Source organism: Dromiciops gliroides, chromosome 5, assembly GCF_019393635.1.
Source record: "Dromiciops gliroides isolate mDroGli1 chromosome 5, mDroGli1.pri, whole genome shotgun sequence".
Taxonomy (NCBI): domain Eukaryota; kingdom Metazoa; phylum Chordata; class Mammalia; order Microbiotheria; family Microbiotheriidae; genus Dromiciops; species Dromiciops gliroides.
The window spans coordinates 163,768,661-163,785,760 of NC_057865.1; the positions used below are offsets into that span (position 1 = coordinate 163,768,661).

General features: G+C 37.9%; 1 protein-coding gene across 1 annotated transcript in view; it reads left to right on the forward strand.

The window, feature by feature from the left end:
- Window positions 1-3,322: 3,322 nt before the first annotated feature.
- FRMD4A (FERM domain containing 4A) overlaps window positions 3,323-17,100 on the forward strand; it is a 313,453-nt gene continuing 299,675 nt past the window's right edge. The window contains exons 1-2 of the mRNA XM_043967592.1: window positions 3,323-3,509; window positions 14,729-14,815. Of these exons, the coding sequence (XP_043823527.1) occupies window positions 3,323-3,509; window positions 14,729-14,815 (274 nt within the window). The remainder of the gene's footprint in view (window positions 3,510-14,728; window positions 14,816-17,100) is intronic.

A 17,100-nucleotide genomic window follows, 5' to 3' on the forward strand; every position in this document is an offset into this window, starting at 1 on the left:
CCCCCAAAATATTGACATATGTGTAGTCAACAAACAGGAGGGAGCACCTACTGTGTGCAAACCACTGCAGTAATTAGAGGCTATCACAATCATCCATGGTACTCATGTACGATGATTATGGAAATTTCATTTAAGCAAAAGATAACATTCCATCCTGGGAGCCTTTTTAACCTTAATTTACATAGTCAACCTACTCTGGAATACTAATTATTTCTAAAAAGTTTAAGACTTCTATGACTGTCAGAGGTGGATAATGTCTCATTTGTTTCTCATAAGGTCAACAACTAACTAGTGTTGGGAAACCACATTGCCTAATTCAGCTTCTCAGCTCCAGCTATTTATTTCTAATCCATACTCATAGAATGGTGGAATCTAAAAGTTGAGAACAACCATAGAGATGATAGGACCATGGGTTTAGATCCAAAAGAAATCTCAGACAGTATCTGGTCCAAGTTCCCCATTTTACATGTGGGGGAAACTGAGGCCCACAGAGGTGAACTGATTTGTCCAACGTCCTAAAGGTAGTAAATGGCAGTAGACACAGTTTCCACTCTGCCTCTTTAGTCCCATCTCTTCAGTTTATAGATGAGGAAATTGAGGTATAGTTTGAGGTTCAAGGGGTTAATTTCTTGCCTAGAGTCACACATTAAATTGGTGTTGGAGCAGTATAAAGGCCACTTGATTTCCAGTTCAGTGTTTTTGTCCCTATTCCGATACCTTGCCTCCTTTTGCCTTTGTTTTATCATTTTTCAGATGAGGACAATGAAATTGCTTTATATTCATCATGGGGATTTTGTGAGGATTGTAAGAGTTCTGAAAGACTAAATGTAAAGTAGAATTAATTAGTTGTATGATTGTGGTAAATCAGACTCTCCATCCCATGTTGGACTTAACCTGGGGTCTACCCTGAGTCTGAGTACTGAATAAGTCCTCTCAAATCAAACTATTTTTCTCAATCCTCTCCTTTGCTCTTAGAGAAATTTTTGCAGACTGTGGTATTAAGAACTTGGCACAGAAGCTTGTGTTTTTGGATCCTTTAGTTGATTATAAGTTGCTTTTCTACTGTAGGGGGTACCTCCCAGGTAGACAGAAAATGACATTCACATCTGAATGTGTCGAATCAGGGGAGAAGATATGTCGTATAGTAATGCACAGTATATTATGGTCTGTCGTGTAGAGGGGTTTGAGAAAATGTTGAAATTCAGAGCACCTTCAGGTAGTTAATTATCATTCTTCACAGGCATACATTTCAAGTCAATAATGTATCATTACTCAAGTCATAATGAGTCCTATGGAAAACAGACAGGGTCTCTCACAAGTAGACTTGCATTTTCACTCAGGTAAATCAGACAGATAATAAAGAGTATCATTAGAGGATGCTTAGTCCCCACTCCAAGGATAGGTTGGGGATGCACGACGATGAGATTTGTAGGTGGTGCAAGCATTGCTTGAGATTTGCTTACAGAGTTAAAACTATGTGGCTCTCATTAAAACTCATGATACATAAATCTGGAACTTACTGCAGATAAAATTTCATAGCATTCCACATATTTCAGATAGGTAGACATTTACATACACATATACTTGTTTGGAGTGGAGATAGCTTGTGATTTATTTAAGGAAATCTCTCTCTCAACAATGAAAGTCCGTCCATTGATGCAAATCAAAAATTCATATGCAATTTTTAGTCTTAGGTGTCTGGGGGCAGAGAGAGAGCCTCAATGACTTGCTCATGGTCACAGCTAGTATGTCTCAGAAATAGGGCTTGAGCCCAAGTTTTCCTGATTTCTCCAGCTGGCCCTCTACTATTTCATGCTATCTCTCATCAAAAAGTTTAAGATAGAGACAGGGACTGAGCCATGGTTCATTGATAAAGTAAATGCCTGGTGTGAGGAAACACTCTCTACCATTCCATACTGATGCCTTTCTCTGCAATTTATAGTCACACAGAGTTGTGTATAGCACTGGGACATCAGATTACTTGCCTAGGATCGGTCAGTATATGTCAGAGGCTGGATGCGAATCCAAGTCTCTTTGACTTTGAGGCTAGATTTCTATTACCTCTGCTGCCCAGTCCCTTTTAGAAAAAATTACAATTGTAATTGTCTCCTGTGAAGTTATGTCCAGTATTCCACACTATGTATACAGTAATTACCTTGGGTCAGGTTTGCTAGCATACCCTGGACATGCCACAAACACAATCCTATGAGATACTTGTACAGGGGTATAACAAAATATTTCCATAGATAAGGGAGGGGAGACTACAGACTAAAGATATTTTTAATTCATAAAAACAAGAAGGGAAACTGGTACCTTTAAAAAATGACAGTTTCTATCTTTTTTGAGATAATTGTAACAGCAGCTCCATTTATCTGTTGTAGTATATTACAGTTTTGCAAAGCACCTCCTTATAACAACCCTGAAAGAGAATTAATTCGAGTATTATGTCCCTACTTGACAGATAAAGAAACTGAGCCCGTGGAGTATAGGCAATCTACCCAAGGTTACATATAACTACAACACAACCCCGTGTTCCATACCACTTGACCTTTCAGAGAGTGAAAATGACGTGTCCTAAATTCAGACAGGAAGATCCAAAGAGAGAAGAAAATCGCATTTATGCGCGTTATTTTAGGACTTACTCAAAATGATCATAACTCCTTAGAGAAAACCTACTTTCTATGTATTCTCTGGTGAACATCCAGTACTGCAGCTTGCTGATTATAAAGCCAGAGTTTCAGTGTCATATCAAGGAAGTCTTTCATCTCCTCACTGTCAGGCTAGTTTCGAGCAAATCAATAGAGAGAACTCTCCTGGTCATGAAAGTTAGGCTACAGGTGACAAACTACTGAAATATTTGGGGTCAGCTTTAGGCACACTTGTAAAGTAGATGAAGTGTGTTATTATGCCCCATGGTCCCCAGCAGTGCTACTTTTTTCTCTCCTAGTATCTTTCCTTCCACACCAAGTGCATACCTTTTGTCCATTGCTCTCAGCTCCTAATCACCAACACACAGTCCTTTGGAAGCAATAAATCAGACAAGACAGCTATTTAGCTGACACCGGTTCAAAGTATGAGGCAGAGTGGATGGAGTGCTGACCCTGGAGTCAGAAAGACTCATCATCCTGAGCTCATACGTGGTTCCAGACACTTTACTAGCTGTATGACCCTGGGCAAGTAACAACTCTGATGGCTTTCAGTTTCCTCATCTGTAAAATGAGCTGAAGAAGGAAATGACAAACCATTCCTATACTTTTGCCAGAAAAAACACAAGTAGGGTCACAAAGAGTTGGGACATGATTGCAAATGACTGAACAAAAATATGGCCTTTCAAAAAGAGGCCTTTCAAAAAGCCACATGGGGCCTCACCACCCACATGTCCTGTCATTTTACTCGAACCTCCCTCCAGGATGACAGGCATTACCGCCAGTTGTCTCAGCCTTGGCTGGGCTGGTTTCACACACCTCAGTCCACTTGTGGCTTCCCTCTTCAGCCCACCTGCAGCCAAAGTAAACATTCATGACAATGTCTCTCTCACTGGAGAGTAAAAATTGTCTTTAGTGGTCACAGTCCTCATCAAATTCACCAGTATCACTGATTTGATGAATCAAATACTGAGAATGCTACCCATCTTTAGGCTCTGTTGTTACTTTAAGGCTCACCAAAACAAAACTATATCCTCTGTTTGTAACTATCTCTGACAGCTTGGACAAAATCAATTTATCAATCTCGTCTCTCTCTGTCTCTGTCTCTGTCTCATGTATTTGCCCCCCAAAAAAATAATTCCCCGTGTTTCTGGGGATGGGAGACACAAACCACAGTCAGCAAGTAGGATCAAGCACTGGGGGCAACTTAGAAATAGATTCATTTTGTTTCAATTCAGCTACTATGTATTAAATGTCTATAATGTAACTAGCATTGTGCTAGGTATTTGGGGATACAATGACCCGCCCCAAAATTTTTTTCATTTTTTAAAGAAATCTGTTTACAAGGAGTTGATATTCTGCTGGATTAAAGTCCAGAGGGCTGGTCATAGAGGCCACATCCTGCTTTTATGAGGAAAACATATATATCATCTATATCTATATCTATATTATATATGTATATGTATAGTTGTATATGTATATATGTATTGTATATGTATGTGGTGTATATGTATATATGTGTTATGCATTTGTGCACTGCATATAGTGTAGGTGTCTGTATATATACACATATGTACATATAGTTATGTGTATGTGATATACATTATATATGCAACACATATATACATACATATACATACATACATACATACATATATATACATTGTGTATGTGTGGTAATCTCCTCTGAAACCCTACTGAGTTCCTGGCCAAGGTTTTAGACCTGTTCTGTGGATCAATAGAGGTGAACCACAGTAGAAATTTTGGCAAAAGTCCAAAAGCCTTAGATCTACTGACTGTGTATATCAAAACAATTTGGCTTTTATGTTAAATGGGGGGAAAAGATTAATTGCATCCATTCCAAGACAGAAAATTGGCTTTGGTTGAATTCTTTATTTAATGTATTTATTATATATTATTATATGTAATTCGTTATATATAATTTATTTTTGTGTCCTGCCCATTTTTCAGTTGTGTCTGACTCTTTGTGACCCCATTTGGTTTTTTTTGTTGTTGTTTTGATTTTTTTGGGCAAGATATTGGAGTGGTTCATCATTTCCTTCTCTAGTTCATTTTACAGATGAGGAAACTGAGGCAAACAGTGCCCCAGCACTCTATACATTGAGACACACAGCTAATATTACAAATTAATTAAAAAGTTAAAGCATGATTTTATTAAGCATCCGTGTCTTTAGGCCAAGTTATGTTTACTATCACTTTGGCAATTTAACTTCGTAAGTTATTCTAGGGTTTATTTATAACAAGTAGCATCATCTTGTTAGGGTTTTTGTCGTGTGGTGTGGTTGTGTGTGTGTGTGTGTGTGTGTGTGTGTGTTTTCAGATTAAGTAGAATTTGGGGTTTTGTTATTAGCTCATGCATTAAATGCCTTCTATGTGCAAGAGTGTTTTAGGTTAGGAATCAACAAAAACATCCCCAGAAAAGGGTGAGGTTGGAAGGGAGAGAGGATATTTCCTGCCTTCAAAGAGCTAATTGTCTCCTGGATCAGAGGGTTTGGACCCAGGAAGAAGAAGGGTTTGGAAAGGGGGAGAAGGATTATTTTATTAACAAATTGAATGGATTGTCCAAAGTATGTCTGCAAAATCACAGATCTTTCTACTGGTTTTTCATTAGCTAATTGGGTTTTTGGTGCAAACAAATAATTGGTCCTTCATATACTTAGTTTTTTTAAATGATTAAGCAAAACTAAATGTACATTTGTTTCTATAGAAAAATAAGGCCTCTGCTAAAACCCTTCAAAAGTAATAACTAAACTATTGTAAACTATTTTAACATAGGAATTAGTGGGGTTGAAATTTCACCAGTTTAACAGCTGAGGTAGGGTAGGAAAAAAAATGAATTTTTAAAAATTATTTAGGGAAAATACTTAGGAAAGGCCCTGTGGTCTAGTGGGAAAGCTATAGATAAAAGATCTGCTTTCCATTTTTAAAAGGATCACCAACTTTTGATGTAACCTTATTTCACTGAAGTTTAGTTTTCTATTCATAAAATGAAGATCCTATTATAATATTTTCTTTTCACTTCTTAACTGCTCTTTGGAATAGCATTGAGATATACAAACTTTAAAACCATAGTTTAAACTCTTTGTTGTCTGACATTATCAGGGACTTCAGTATTCTGATAAATCAGATTATATGGTCTAAAGAAAGTTATATGTTTGTTCCTGATATGGAGTTGCCAATTTTGTAAGAAATTGGAATGCAATGAAATATATAACTAAATGAATATAAGTTAATCCTGGCTCAGTAGGCATTGTAGGATCTTTAATTGCCTCAGTGTCATAATTATGAATATAAATTATCATGATACTGATATATAATACTGAATATAAATTATCATAATACTGATAAGTAGAGAAAGTGCCAATTAATAAAGAGTTTTCCATGTGCCCCTCTTTCTTCGTTAGAGAGATAGGAGAGGGACTATTGGTTTGAAATATTGCATATTCTGTCAGTGTGACATTGAAAAAATAATTACTATAGACACAAGTTTTGAATAAGCTTAATATTAATTTATCAATATTATACCAGTAAGGACTAAACATGTCTCCCTACTTCTCATTGTCCCAGGCCATGTGGTAGAGAAGGGCAGAGAGAGAAACTTTAGCAAGGACAGTGTTAGCAGGGAGAAAAGCCCCCCCAAACCCATGTATTCACCCAGAGAGACAGCATGTGATCTCAAGGAAGAGGTAAGAGGGAAAACAAAGGAGACAGAGACCATGTGGTTCCAGAGAGCCAGAGAGACAACAGGGCTACTTGTCCAGGGTTTTATTTATCCCTTTTCAATAAAGGGCATCAATCAAATCTAAGTGGGTCCATTATACATCAAACAAATCTAATTGGTTAGCGTTATTTACATCTAATTGGTTGACAAGACTTGAAGTGGGCTGTATATAAATGAACTCTAGGGATGACATCAGAGAAAGGAAAACAAGATTACTCCCCCCCCCAAGTTGGTCAAGACAAAGTCTGTTATCTAGGTGTGTTTTAATCTCATTAGGAAGTCCTTGAGCTAACTGACAAAAGGATCTATTCCACCCAGAGCTCACTTTTTTTTCTTGTTTTTGTCCCGGATGAGATCTGATGAAGTATCTCAAGGAAAACTAGACTTTTTTTTTTTGTGGGGGGCAGAGGGGGAGGGGAAGGACTGATCCCTGGTCCCCCAAGAAATCAATTATTAATAATTATTTTTTCACATCAGACACAATGCATTGCATAATTTTGCTGAACTGATCATTTTTCTTTTCTTTTTAATATCTTTACAAGGGATGGATATCCGGGCATAAATGAGAAGGTATATATTAATGAAACAAGAGAAATCCATTAAAATGAGATATTAAAAATAAACATTCTTAATAGAATTCAGTGGAATATGTATAGTCTAAAATAAAAATAATATCCTATTATTATTTTCCACAAAAGCAGTGATATTAAGTCACATTATATAGAATTTTAAGGTTAAAGTGCTTTCCTCACAATAATTCTGTGATGAAGATGGTAAAAGTATGATCACTTCCATTTTGCAAATGGAAACCAAAGCTTTGAGAAGTAATGTGATTTGTCCATGGTCACAAACTAGTAACTCAGATCTGAACCCCAAGTCCAAAAGTAATTCTACTATGCCACACTAATATACTGCCACTGCAGCTAGCTTTCTCAAAAGTAATATGTATTTTTTTTAAATAATAAGCATTTTTATTTATAGCTTTGAGTTCCAAATTTTATCCCTCCTTCCCTCTCTCCCCTCCCTTTTCCCTGAGGCAGTAAACAATCATATATAGGTTTTACATGTGCAATTATGTAAAACATTACCAGTATTGGTCATTTTGTACAAGAAAACTTGAATAAAAGAAAAAATGAAAGAAAGTGAAAATAGCATGTTTCAGTCTGTGATCAATCAATATCAGTTCTTTCTCTGGAGGTGGATAATATGCTTCATCATTAGTTTTTTGGGATTGTCTTGGTTCATTGTATTGCTGAGAATATTAAGTCAATCACAGTTCTTAATCAAATAATATTGCTGTCACTGTGTACAACATTCTCCTGGTTCTGCTCACTTCACTATACATCAGTTCATACAAATCTTTTCAGGCCTTTCTGAAATCATCCTGTTTGTCATTTCTTATAGCACAATAATATTCCATCTTCATCATATACCACAGCTTGTTTAACCATTCCCCAATTGATGGGCATTCCTTTGATTTCAAAGAGAAGATATATATTTATTTATACACTTATAAAATTTAGTCAAGTATGTCTTTCATTTGTTGAATTTTTTTAAATCTGCAATTAAATACTCTATTCCATCTGGTTCTGCCTGTTTTTTCTAGAATATTGTTTTTGTTTGCTTGTTTAATGTTTGTTTCTGGCATTTACTAGGGTATATTTTAAGATGTAGGTCAAATCCCTTTCCTGCAAAAATCAATTTTCCAAAGTATATTTGTTAAATAATGAATCCTTTCATCAGTTTTATTTTATAAAGATTTGTTGAACACTAATGAATAATTTGAATAGTCTATCTTAGAGGAAGGGGGAAAAAAGAATTATCAAGGAATCACCCGATTAAAAAAAAAATTTGTCCAGAAGTTTTTACAGCAAAAGTCTTTGGAACTTCCCAAGAATAAATATTCCCTCTGATACATAGATTCTTCCTCAGTATAGAAAACTATTGAGCACTACCAAATCCTTTTGTGAGGTAAATATGGCAATGATTTTTAACCAGATGAAAACATTTAAAAAATTAAATTCCTTTCATTAATAAAATACATATTCAAAAATACTAAATTAAATATTAGCTGACAGAATATGGCAATAATCAAGAAACTACTTCATAATGATCACGTAGTATTTATATCAAGCAGGAAAAACTAACTCAATATCAAAAAGACTATCAATATCATGAAAAATATAAACCGGAAAAGGTTTTTTAAAAAAAAAACATAATCAATAGCTGCAAAAAAGTATTTGATAAAATTCAATATTCATTCATTCATGATAAAAATCCTCAAATGGAACATAGAAAGCTTTTTCCTTAACATATTGAAAATATCTACCTTACATCTAAAGCCGAAATAATATACAGTGGAAAAACATTAGAAGCACTCCCACTAAATGCCAGTATAAAGTAAGGTTTTATACTTTAGTTATTTTTGTTTGATATAGTTCAAGAGACAGGGAAAAGCTATTAGAGTGATAAACATTAGAAATAAAGATGGGACAGCTATGTATCACAGTAGATAAAGTACCATCCCTAGATTCTGGAGGACCTGAGGTCAAATCCGGCCTCAGACACTTAACACTTGACCCTGGGCAAGTTACTTAACCCTCATTGCCCCACCAACAAATTTTTTTTTAATTTAATTTTAAAAAAGAAATAAAGATGGGGTTTTCAGTGGATTACAAGATTAGTTGACTAAGCGAGATAATAAGCCAGTTAAAGAAACTAGTGTAGTCTTGAATTGCATTGAGCAAGGCACATTTTCCAGGAATAAGAATGTGGTTATCTCATCATATTTTTTCTGGTCAGATAACATCTAGACCATTGTGTTATGGACACCACAGTTGAGGAGAAAAAAAATAAACATTAATAAGTGAAAGAGCAACCTGGAAAACTCATTCCAGGTTGGAATTGAATTGATTGAATCAAGAGTCAATGTCATATGAGAATTGAATGAAGGAAGGAAGGTTTGTAGAAAGTAATGTGGAGAGGGAGGAGAGAATTTACCCTGGAGAAGAAGTCAAGGCGGGATATTGCCAGCTGTCCCCAAGTATTTGAAGAACTGTCCTGTGGAAAAAGGATTAAACTTGTTCTCTTTGACCCCAATAAGGAAAAGCAGGAATGGAAACCAGGTGAAAATTTCAGAGGCAAATTTTAGTTTGGTTTCAGGGAAAACTTAGCTACAAAGATGTTAGTTCCCCTTCATTAGAAGTTTTCAGTATGTTGTAATGAAGATTCCTTTTCTGGTATGAGTTAGAATAAATGGAATCTGAGGTCCCTTTCAGAACTAAAATTATGGAATTCTCATCATGATTGGCAAATGACATGATAGTGCATCTAGAAAATCCAACTTCCTCAAACAAAAAATTAATAAAGATAATATAAATGGTCCAGCAAAGTTGAAGGGTTCAGGATTAATTCATAAAATCATCTGCATTATTATTGACTAATAATGACCCCCAAATCATAATAAAAATACTATCTTACAATAAACAATATTGATGGATCGAATTAATATTTCAAAATTATTGTCTATATTTAATGCAACATCATTTAAAATAACAACTGGCTTTTGTAAAGAACTGTACAAAATTATAGTGAAATTTATATGGAAAAACACACAAGCAAGAATTTTAAGGGTTACTGTGAAGAAAGTTAATGAAGGCAATCTTGTAGTCCCTAACTTTAAAACATATTAGAAAACAGTAATCATGATAACTCCCTGGTACTGGGCAAAAAAAATCCCCAAACAGATAAATAAAAGAAACCAGACATACCAGATTACCAACAAATTGCAAACAAGAGATTAGTATTTGACAAATCTCAATATTTATTAATTAACTGATTACTTTCCTTTGGCCCAAAGTTTCATAGATGTTAAGAAACTATAGTAGAAACTAATGAATGCATTTCTTGGGAAATTAGGCCAGATTTTGACTACTAAAATTAGCAAATTAACTGACATTATCTTTTGGGTAGTGTATTTGAGAATATTTACAATTTAATAATTCTATTCTATGGTACTTAATATTTTATACACTATCCCAAAGGCCTCTAATTTATTGATTAGACTATGATATTTCAAGTGATTTTTGTTTATTGCTGAAAGATTCATCTTTGCTTTTTGTTGCCATTGGTTGAAACCCTAAACTGCAAATAAGAAAATGGAAGATAACAGATTTTTTAGACATAGATATAAAGTGATTTGTTCACATTCTCCAGGTAAGATGATTTTAATTCCCTTATAGGAAATCTGAAAATATAGAATTCGTGTGTGTGTGTGTGTGTGTGTGTGTGTGTGTGTGAGAGAGAGAGAGAGAGAGAGAGAGAGATTAAAGTGCCTCAGTTCAGTTCACTAAATGATTGACAGAAGAATTTTATTTTATTTTATTTAGTTTATACTCCTGGCTTCTATCTCTGCTTCAGTTTCCATTATACTATATTCCTATGGTTTCATTCCTATCTCTCAACTGTGCTTTTTTGGTTTTCTTCAAGAATTCCTTATCTTCCTCCCATCCATTAAATATGGGTGTTTCTAAGAGTTCTATCCTTGTCTTCCTTGCCTTTTTCTCCTTTCAGGACCTGGTTCACTCCTATAACTTTAATTATGGCCTCTTTGCTTAATGACTTCCAAATCTTTGCCTCCACCCCAATCTCTTTGCAAAACTCCAGACCTGTATTTCCAACTGCCTGAGTAGATATTGTTAAGATCTGGATGGTCTATAAACCCTTCAAATGTAATATATAAGGAACTGAAATCTTTTTCTTGCCCCTAAACATATACTCTTTGTACCTTTCCTCTTAACTTCTCTATGGTATCATGATCCTTCCAGTTGCATAAGTTTATGATCTTGTAGTCATCTTTGATTGCTGTCTCTCATTGTCATTCCACATCTCCCCCCAAAACCCAACATATACACATGCAATCAGTTAGAATATCAGGTTGATTTTTAACTCAGAATATTTCTTGCACCTGTCCCCTCCTCTCTACCATTAAAACCACTCCAAGTCCTGATTTTATTACTTTTTATTTAGATTATGTTGATAGCTTTCTAAGCAGTCACCCTTATAGTGTTCACCATTAGAGACCTCCTTCCAAGTTGACATTCAACCATTAGTGAAAGCAAGAAGAGAAGACTGGGGTAGGGGAGTAATGTCAAACTATATTCAAGCATTTGAAGGACTCCAATATGGAAGAGGGATTGGGCTTGCTTTGCTTGGTCACAAAAGAAAGAAGTAGGAGTAATGGATAAAAATTTTGGATGCAAATTTAGATTTTATGAAATACATAGCTTCTTAAAAATTAATCTACCCAAAAGTTGAATAGTCTACTTCAGAAGATAGTGGGGATCTCTCTCACATGAGGTCTTTTTAAATTTTTTGTTCCATTTTAAGTTCCAAACTGTCTCCCTCCCTACCCCATACTAGAGAAGGGCACAAATGTCTGTCTATCTATCAAAACATACTATGTATACTTCAATTTATCACTTCTTTCTCTGGAAGTGGTGTACACATGACATCTTTAAAAAATAAAACAAACCTAGATGACTACTTATTTGACATATTGCAGAGGGGACCATTTTTTAAAGGTATAGTTTGAGTTAAATGACCTCTGAGGTCTCTTAACTCAGAACCTAAGAGCCTTAGTGAATTAACTGGCTTCAAACCTACTTATCACTAAGCCTTTCTCCACCTCATCTTCAAAAATAGCAAAAGAAATGTTGCCAAATATTTGTTAAAAACAAGGTAAATGAGATCTAAAGAATTCCACTGATTTTTTTTAAGAAATGAGGACATGCCAAGAAATGAAAATGGACAGATATATCACTAGAGTGATTACCTTTGATAAGGACAGGAAGAGAAAATAAACAAATAGAACGGAGCCATCTTTTTTCCTAACAACAACACTAAAAAGTCATAGCACAAAGATCATTTGCTAATTACCATCCACCTTTTCCCCAGCCTGTGAGTACAGGTGGCATTTAGGAGAGTTGTGCATCTGGTACCTTTTATTAGCATTGCTTTTAAGAAAATAGATAGATGCAGCTTTAAGAGGCCAAGTATGCTGGAGGCATCTGAAAACAGGTGTCAATTCTCAGCCAAGGTGTGTGACAAGCAGTAATGTGACATCCTATTGAGGGCTATGTCCTAAAAACTGTGGAAAATGTTTCTCTATTTTGGTTTTCCTTATAGTTTAATTTACTTTCCAAAAAGTCAGAACAGGGGTTGCCTCTGAAAGCCCTTTGTGCAAAGAAGACTCAGAAATAGTCTTCAGTTTTAATAGGTTTGGCATGAGAGAATAATCATGGGGCATTAGGGGTACAGTAGAGACCTCATTAGATGATTTGTTACTACATATATTTGCAATTGCTACTGGAAGGCAAAGAAACATTACCTTTTTGTTTGTCACTCCCCAAGGAGCAGGGGGAATTTAGATTTTATATAAATATATATATATATATATGTATATACATACACATATTCGATATAAAATATCTGTATATATTTATGCGTACATATGTATGTATGTGTACATGCGCGTTCGCGCTAGCGCACACACACTTTTTTTCATTGACCCATTATTTAATCAGTATAAAAAGCCACCAGGTTGAGGAGACTCTTTCAATCAAGGCAAATTGACAACAGCTCAGTAATTTATAGTCTTAAGAGAAGTGCCTGGGGCATTGAGAGGTTAAGTGACTTTCCCTGAGTCACACATCCAGTTCCTGTTAGAGGTTAACCTTGAACCCAGATCTTCCTGACTGAAGCAGATTCTCTCCCCTACACCATAATGCCTTATAGTTTCAATTTTACTTTATACACTCAAAGCATTGAGTGAATTAGTAAAGAGTATTAGAATTTGGAGTCAGAGGATCGCTTCTGTTCCATTTCACCTACATGACCTTGGACAAGTCACAACTTCTATCAGTTCCTTCATACATAAAATGAAAAGTTTGGGCTGGATGAACTATTTTTTTTCTTGTGAAACACAAATATAAGGTGTGCAGTTGATGATACAAGCATTAGTCTCCGGCAACAACAAGTTGATAAAGGGATTCCCTTGCGTTAGTTAAGAGAAAATTGTGAACTTTTCCTGGAGATCTTTCAGCAAAGGGTTAACTGCCATCTCCTCCCTGGGTGAGTTCATAACCTTGAGAGGTGACTTCTGTGGATGTGGAAGTTTAGGGTGCTAGATACTAGGAATTTAGGACTGCTAGATCTGGTAGTGCCTCCTTTGTCTGTGGAAGCATTCATATAATGGGGTGCAGGAAACTGTTTAAAGGCTCAGCTGTGGTTTGCTGGATAGAGTGAGGGGATGTGTGGGCTTCTATTCTTGACCTAGGCAAGACTGGATTTCAATATCCATGAAGAAGAGGGTGATGAATTCCTGCCTCCTGCCTTATTTTCCCAAGGGTATTCTGGCAATTAAAAAAAGAAAATGGCATGTCTGGGAAATTGAGCTCTCGGGCATAAGCTCTCTAGAAATGACAATGTGGGTGGAGTTACTATTATGAAAAATAATATACTCCTGTGTTTTTATTTTTTGGATAGAGAACTTGCCAGTTCTTTTCTCCACCCTCCCCCAGGTCTGTGAAACAGAACTCTCTCACAGAAAAGCCTTTCCTTGGTAATTGTAAAATACTTGAGTAGAGCCCAGCCCAGTTGTCACTGGAATCTCACAGGAATTCCCATTCTAAAGAGTTGAAGGAGAGTAAAAATTCAAAAGGCATCAAAATAAGATGGATCAGGGCCACCTTTGGCCAAGGTAGCTGCTGACTGATCTCCAGACTGGGGCGGGGTGGGGGGTGCCTTGCCACTGATCACTGGATTTTCCTTGGGATGAATTTTGAATTTCATTTTGAGGAGCTGGCCCCTCTCTAGTTGGCTTCCTCTTCTCAGCCCTCCCGCCACCCCCGCCCCCAACACACACACACACACACACACACACACACACACACACACACACACACACACACTCTCTCTCTCTCTCTCTCTCGTCTCTCTCTCTCTCTCTCTCTCTCTCTCTTCCTGCTACCTCTCTGTCTCTCTCTGTCTCTCTCTGTCTCTCTCTGTCTCTCTGTCTCTCTCTCTCCCCCTCTCTCCCTCTCTTCGCTTTCTCGCTTTACCAGGGAGGAATTTTCCCCGACTCAGCACAGTGCTTCCCTGCTCGCCAGCATAATTCAGACATAACTTTGCCTTGATTGCATATGCTGTCGGGAGGAAATTGAAAGATTAACAATCTCTGGGCTGCTTTCCCTCGCGCCCCCTCCCTCCCAATTTAAAGGGAGGAAGGAACACAAAGGAGGGGTCTTCTGCTGCCTCCCCCAGTTTTCACCGCCTCTCTCAGGTCTGGGCACTCGTGAACCACCCCGCTGTGAGGCAGGCAGAGCCCGACCCCCCGCGCTCCAGCTGAACTCGCTCTCGCCGCTGTCCTGTACGCCAGGGGTCCCTGCCTTTCACATGCCTAGCCGCGTCAGGGCCTGGAGGCTCCCCCACCGCACACACCCCCTTCTCTAGCTCTCTCCTCTCCTCTTCCCCCTCCCCCAGCCACTCGTCCTCTGGTTCTCAAGTGTGTTTTTGTCTGCACGTGAGGCCTATTGCAGGAGGAGGAGGAGGAGAAGGAAAAAACAGAATAGGGACTCCCGGAACGTGTGAAGCCCGTGTCAAGGGTGATTGGACAGCAGCTGCTCTTGCATCTCCCAGGCAGGCTGGGTGTCCTGCCTGCTGGTGCCAGTGCCGGTGCCGGTGCCGGTGCCGGTGCCTTCGGTGCGAGCTCCTTACCAAGTTGCCAGCTGAGGGGGGGTTACCTCTCTTCTGACCCGCCCCCCCCCACCCTCCCCTTCCAAGCTTCTGGAATAGAGATGGCTGTGGTGCACTCTGGATGGCAGCCAGTGTCTGTGTGAGAGACCGTTAGTGGGGACATGGGATGTGGTAGAATTGGAGAGAGAGGAGCAGCTCCTGGCAGAGAGCGCGCGCGGCCGCCGGTCCGAGAGAGGGAGAGGAAGGGCCAGGCCTGAATCCTAGCAAACCACCGATTCAGAGCAATGGATGCTGCCTGTTAGGCCGAGGGCCTGCTGGATCGGGATTTAAGGGGATGCCGCTGCCTGTGGATAATTGGGTTAAAATCTGAAGTTCCCCTACTCCTCGGGAAGTGAGAAGCAAAAAGGTAATGTTTCTTTGTTTTCCGGTAGTGATTGCAGTGAGGCAGCAGATCATGCAGCAGTTCTCTTTCCATTGTAGAAGACTGGACTAGTGTTGGGTGTTTTCTTTTGTTTTTGTGTTTGTTTTAAGCATAAAATACCGTATCTCCTGAGGTCTCAAACATTTTTGTTTCTCAGCATGTGAAAGATTTTTAAAATGCTAACTCCACGTGAGAAATATACTGTTCTCCCTCCTGCCACCCCCTCCCACCTTCCTGGCATTAGGAAGGCTCATGCAAAATCTGAATTTCACACACAAAATAGCTGCAGGCTGAACTGTGTAGGGTGCTGCCTTTTTTTTTTTTTTAAGCTTTCTGTGGAAGTGTCAGAAGAGTGAACGACAGTCTTATCATCCTTAGTGGGTGAGGGGGGGGGCAGGGTGGAGACGACTGCAACCGAGCAGGCTGCTCTCCGACTTCCTAATGTCTGTTTAGGGTGGACTGTTCTTTTACATTTCAAATGGCTGCTGCAAGTTTAATGCAGAGAAAAGGGGAACTGCAAAGGTGGGGGAGAAGGAATGAAAGAGGTTAGGGAGAAGGAAAGCAGGAAACCACCTTTATTCTGTTTGCATTCTGGCAAAATGAATCTTTTGTGGGCCCCACACACCCGAAAAGTTGGTAGGAATTAAATTTAGAAAAGGCTGCTTAGTCATCTACTTATAAAGCTGTGTGTGCAGTCTGTGTGTATACAGAAACTCATTTCCTTTCTTCATTACCTTGTTAGTGGAACAACTGCCTAGTAGATTCAAGCATCTTTTGCAAAATTTCCAAGGGAAGGCTGTTCTAAGAATAGATCTGGCAGTCACTTGCTACTTACTATACATACCGGCTCTGAGTGATACAACCATGCTGCCTCTCAAGCAAACCAGCATTCAAAGAAATGTGATCTAGTGCCCTTAAAAGACTCTCCTGACCCCACTATGAATGGATGAGGCTTTTTCATTTTTTATTAATGGAACATTTAGAGAGAGAAGGCTGCTTTTGTTTCTAGCTTATTTAGGTTTGTAGCTTCCCAGATTTTAAACAGAACTCCACAGAAGCTTGGAGGATGCCCATTTTTAAGTCTTAGATTCTCAGTGGCGATGGCCTGGTGGTTCGTTTTTGGAATAAATGGCTTTCCCTGTGTTGTCTCATAGTGGGTGGTAGAGGGGGTGAATGAGACAGGAACTCATTTAAGTGGAAGCCAGTGATGCAGGTTTTCCTTACTCACTTTCTAAAATCCCTAATCCTCTTGTCTTCCAAAAGTGACCTGGTTGTAAGGGAAAGCATCAGTTAGGACAAATTGCTAACTTAACATGCTGAAATCAGCATTAATCCTGGAAAGATGTGGCATGGATTGAGGGAGGTTCAGCAGTCCATCCATTGCAGTTAATAAACACCACTTAGGTTTAGGTACTTTAGAAAATTTATAACAAGATATCAAAAAATAAATAAAAACACATTTTCTTGTCTATATTTTGTTCTTTTTAGGATTACCTTACATTCATTCATAAAAAAAATATTTTTTGGCTCACTGTACT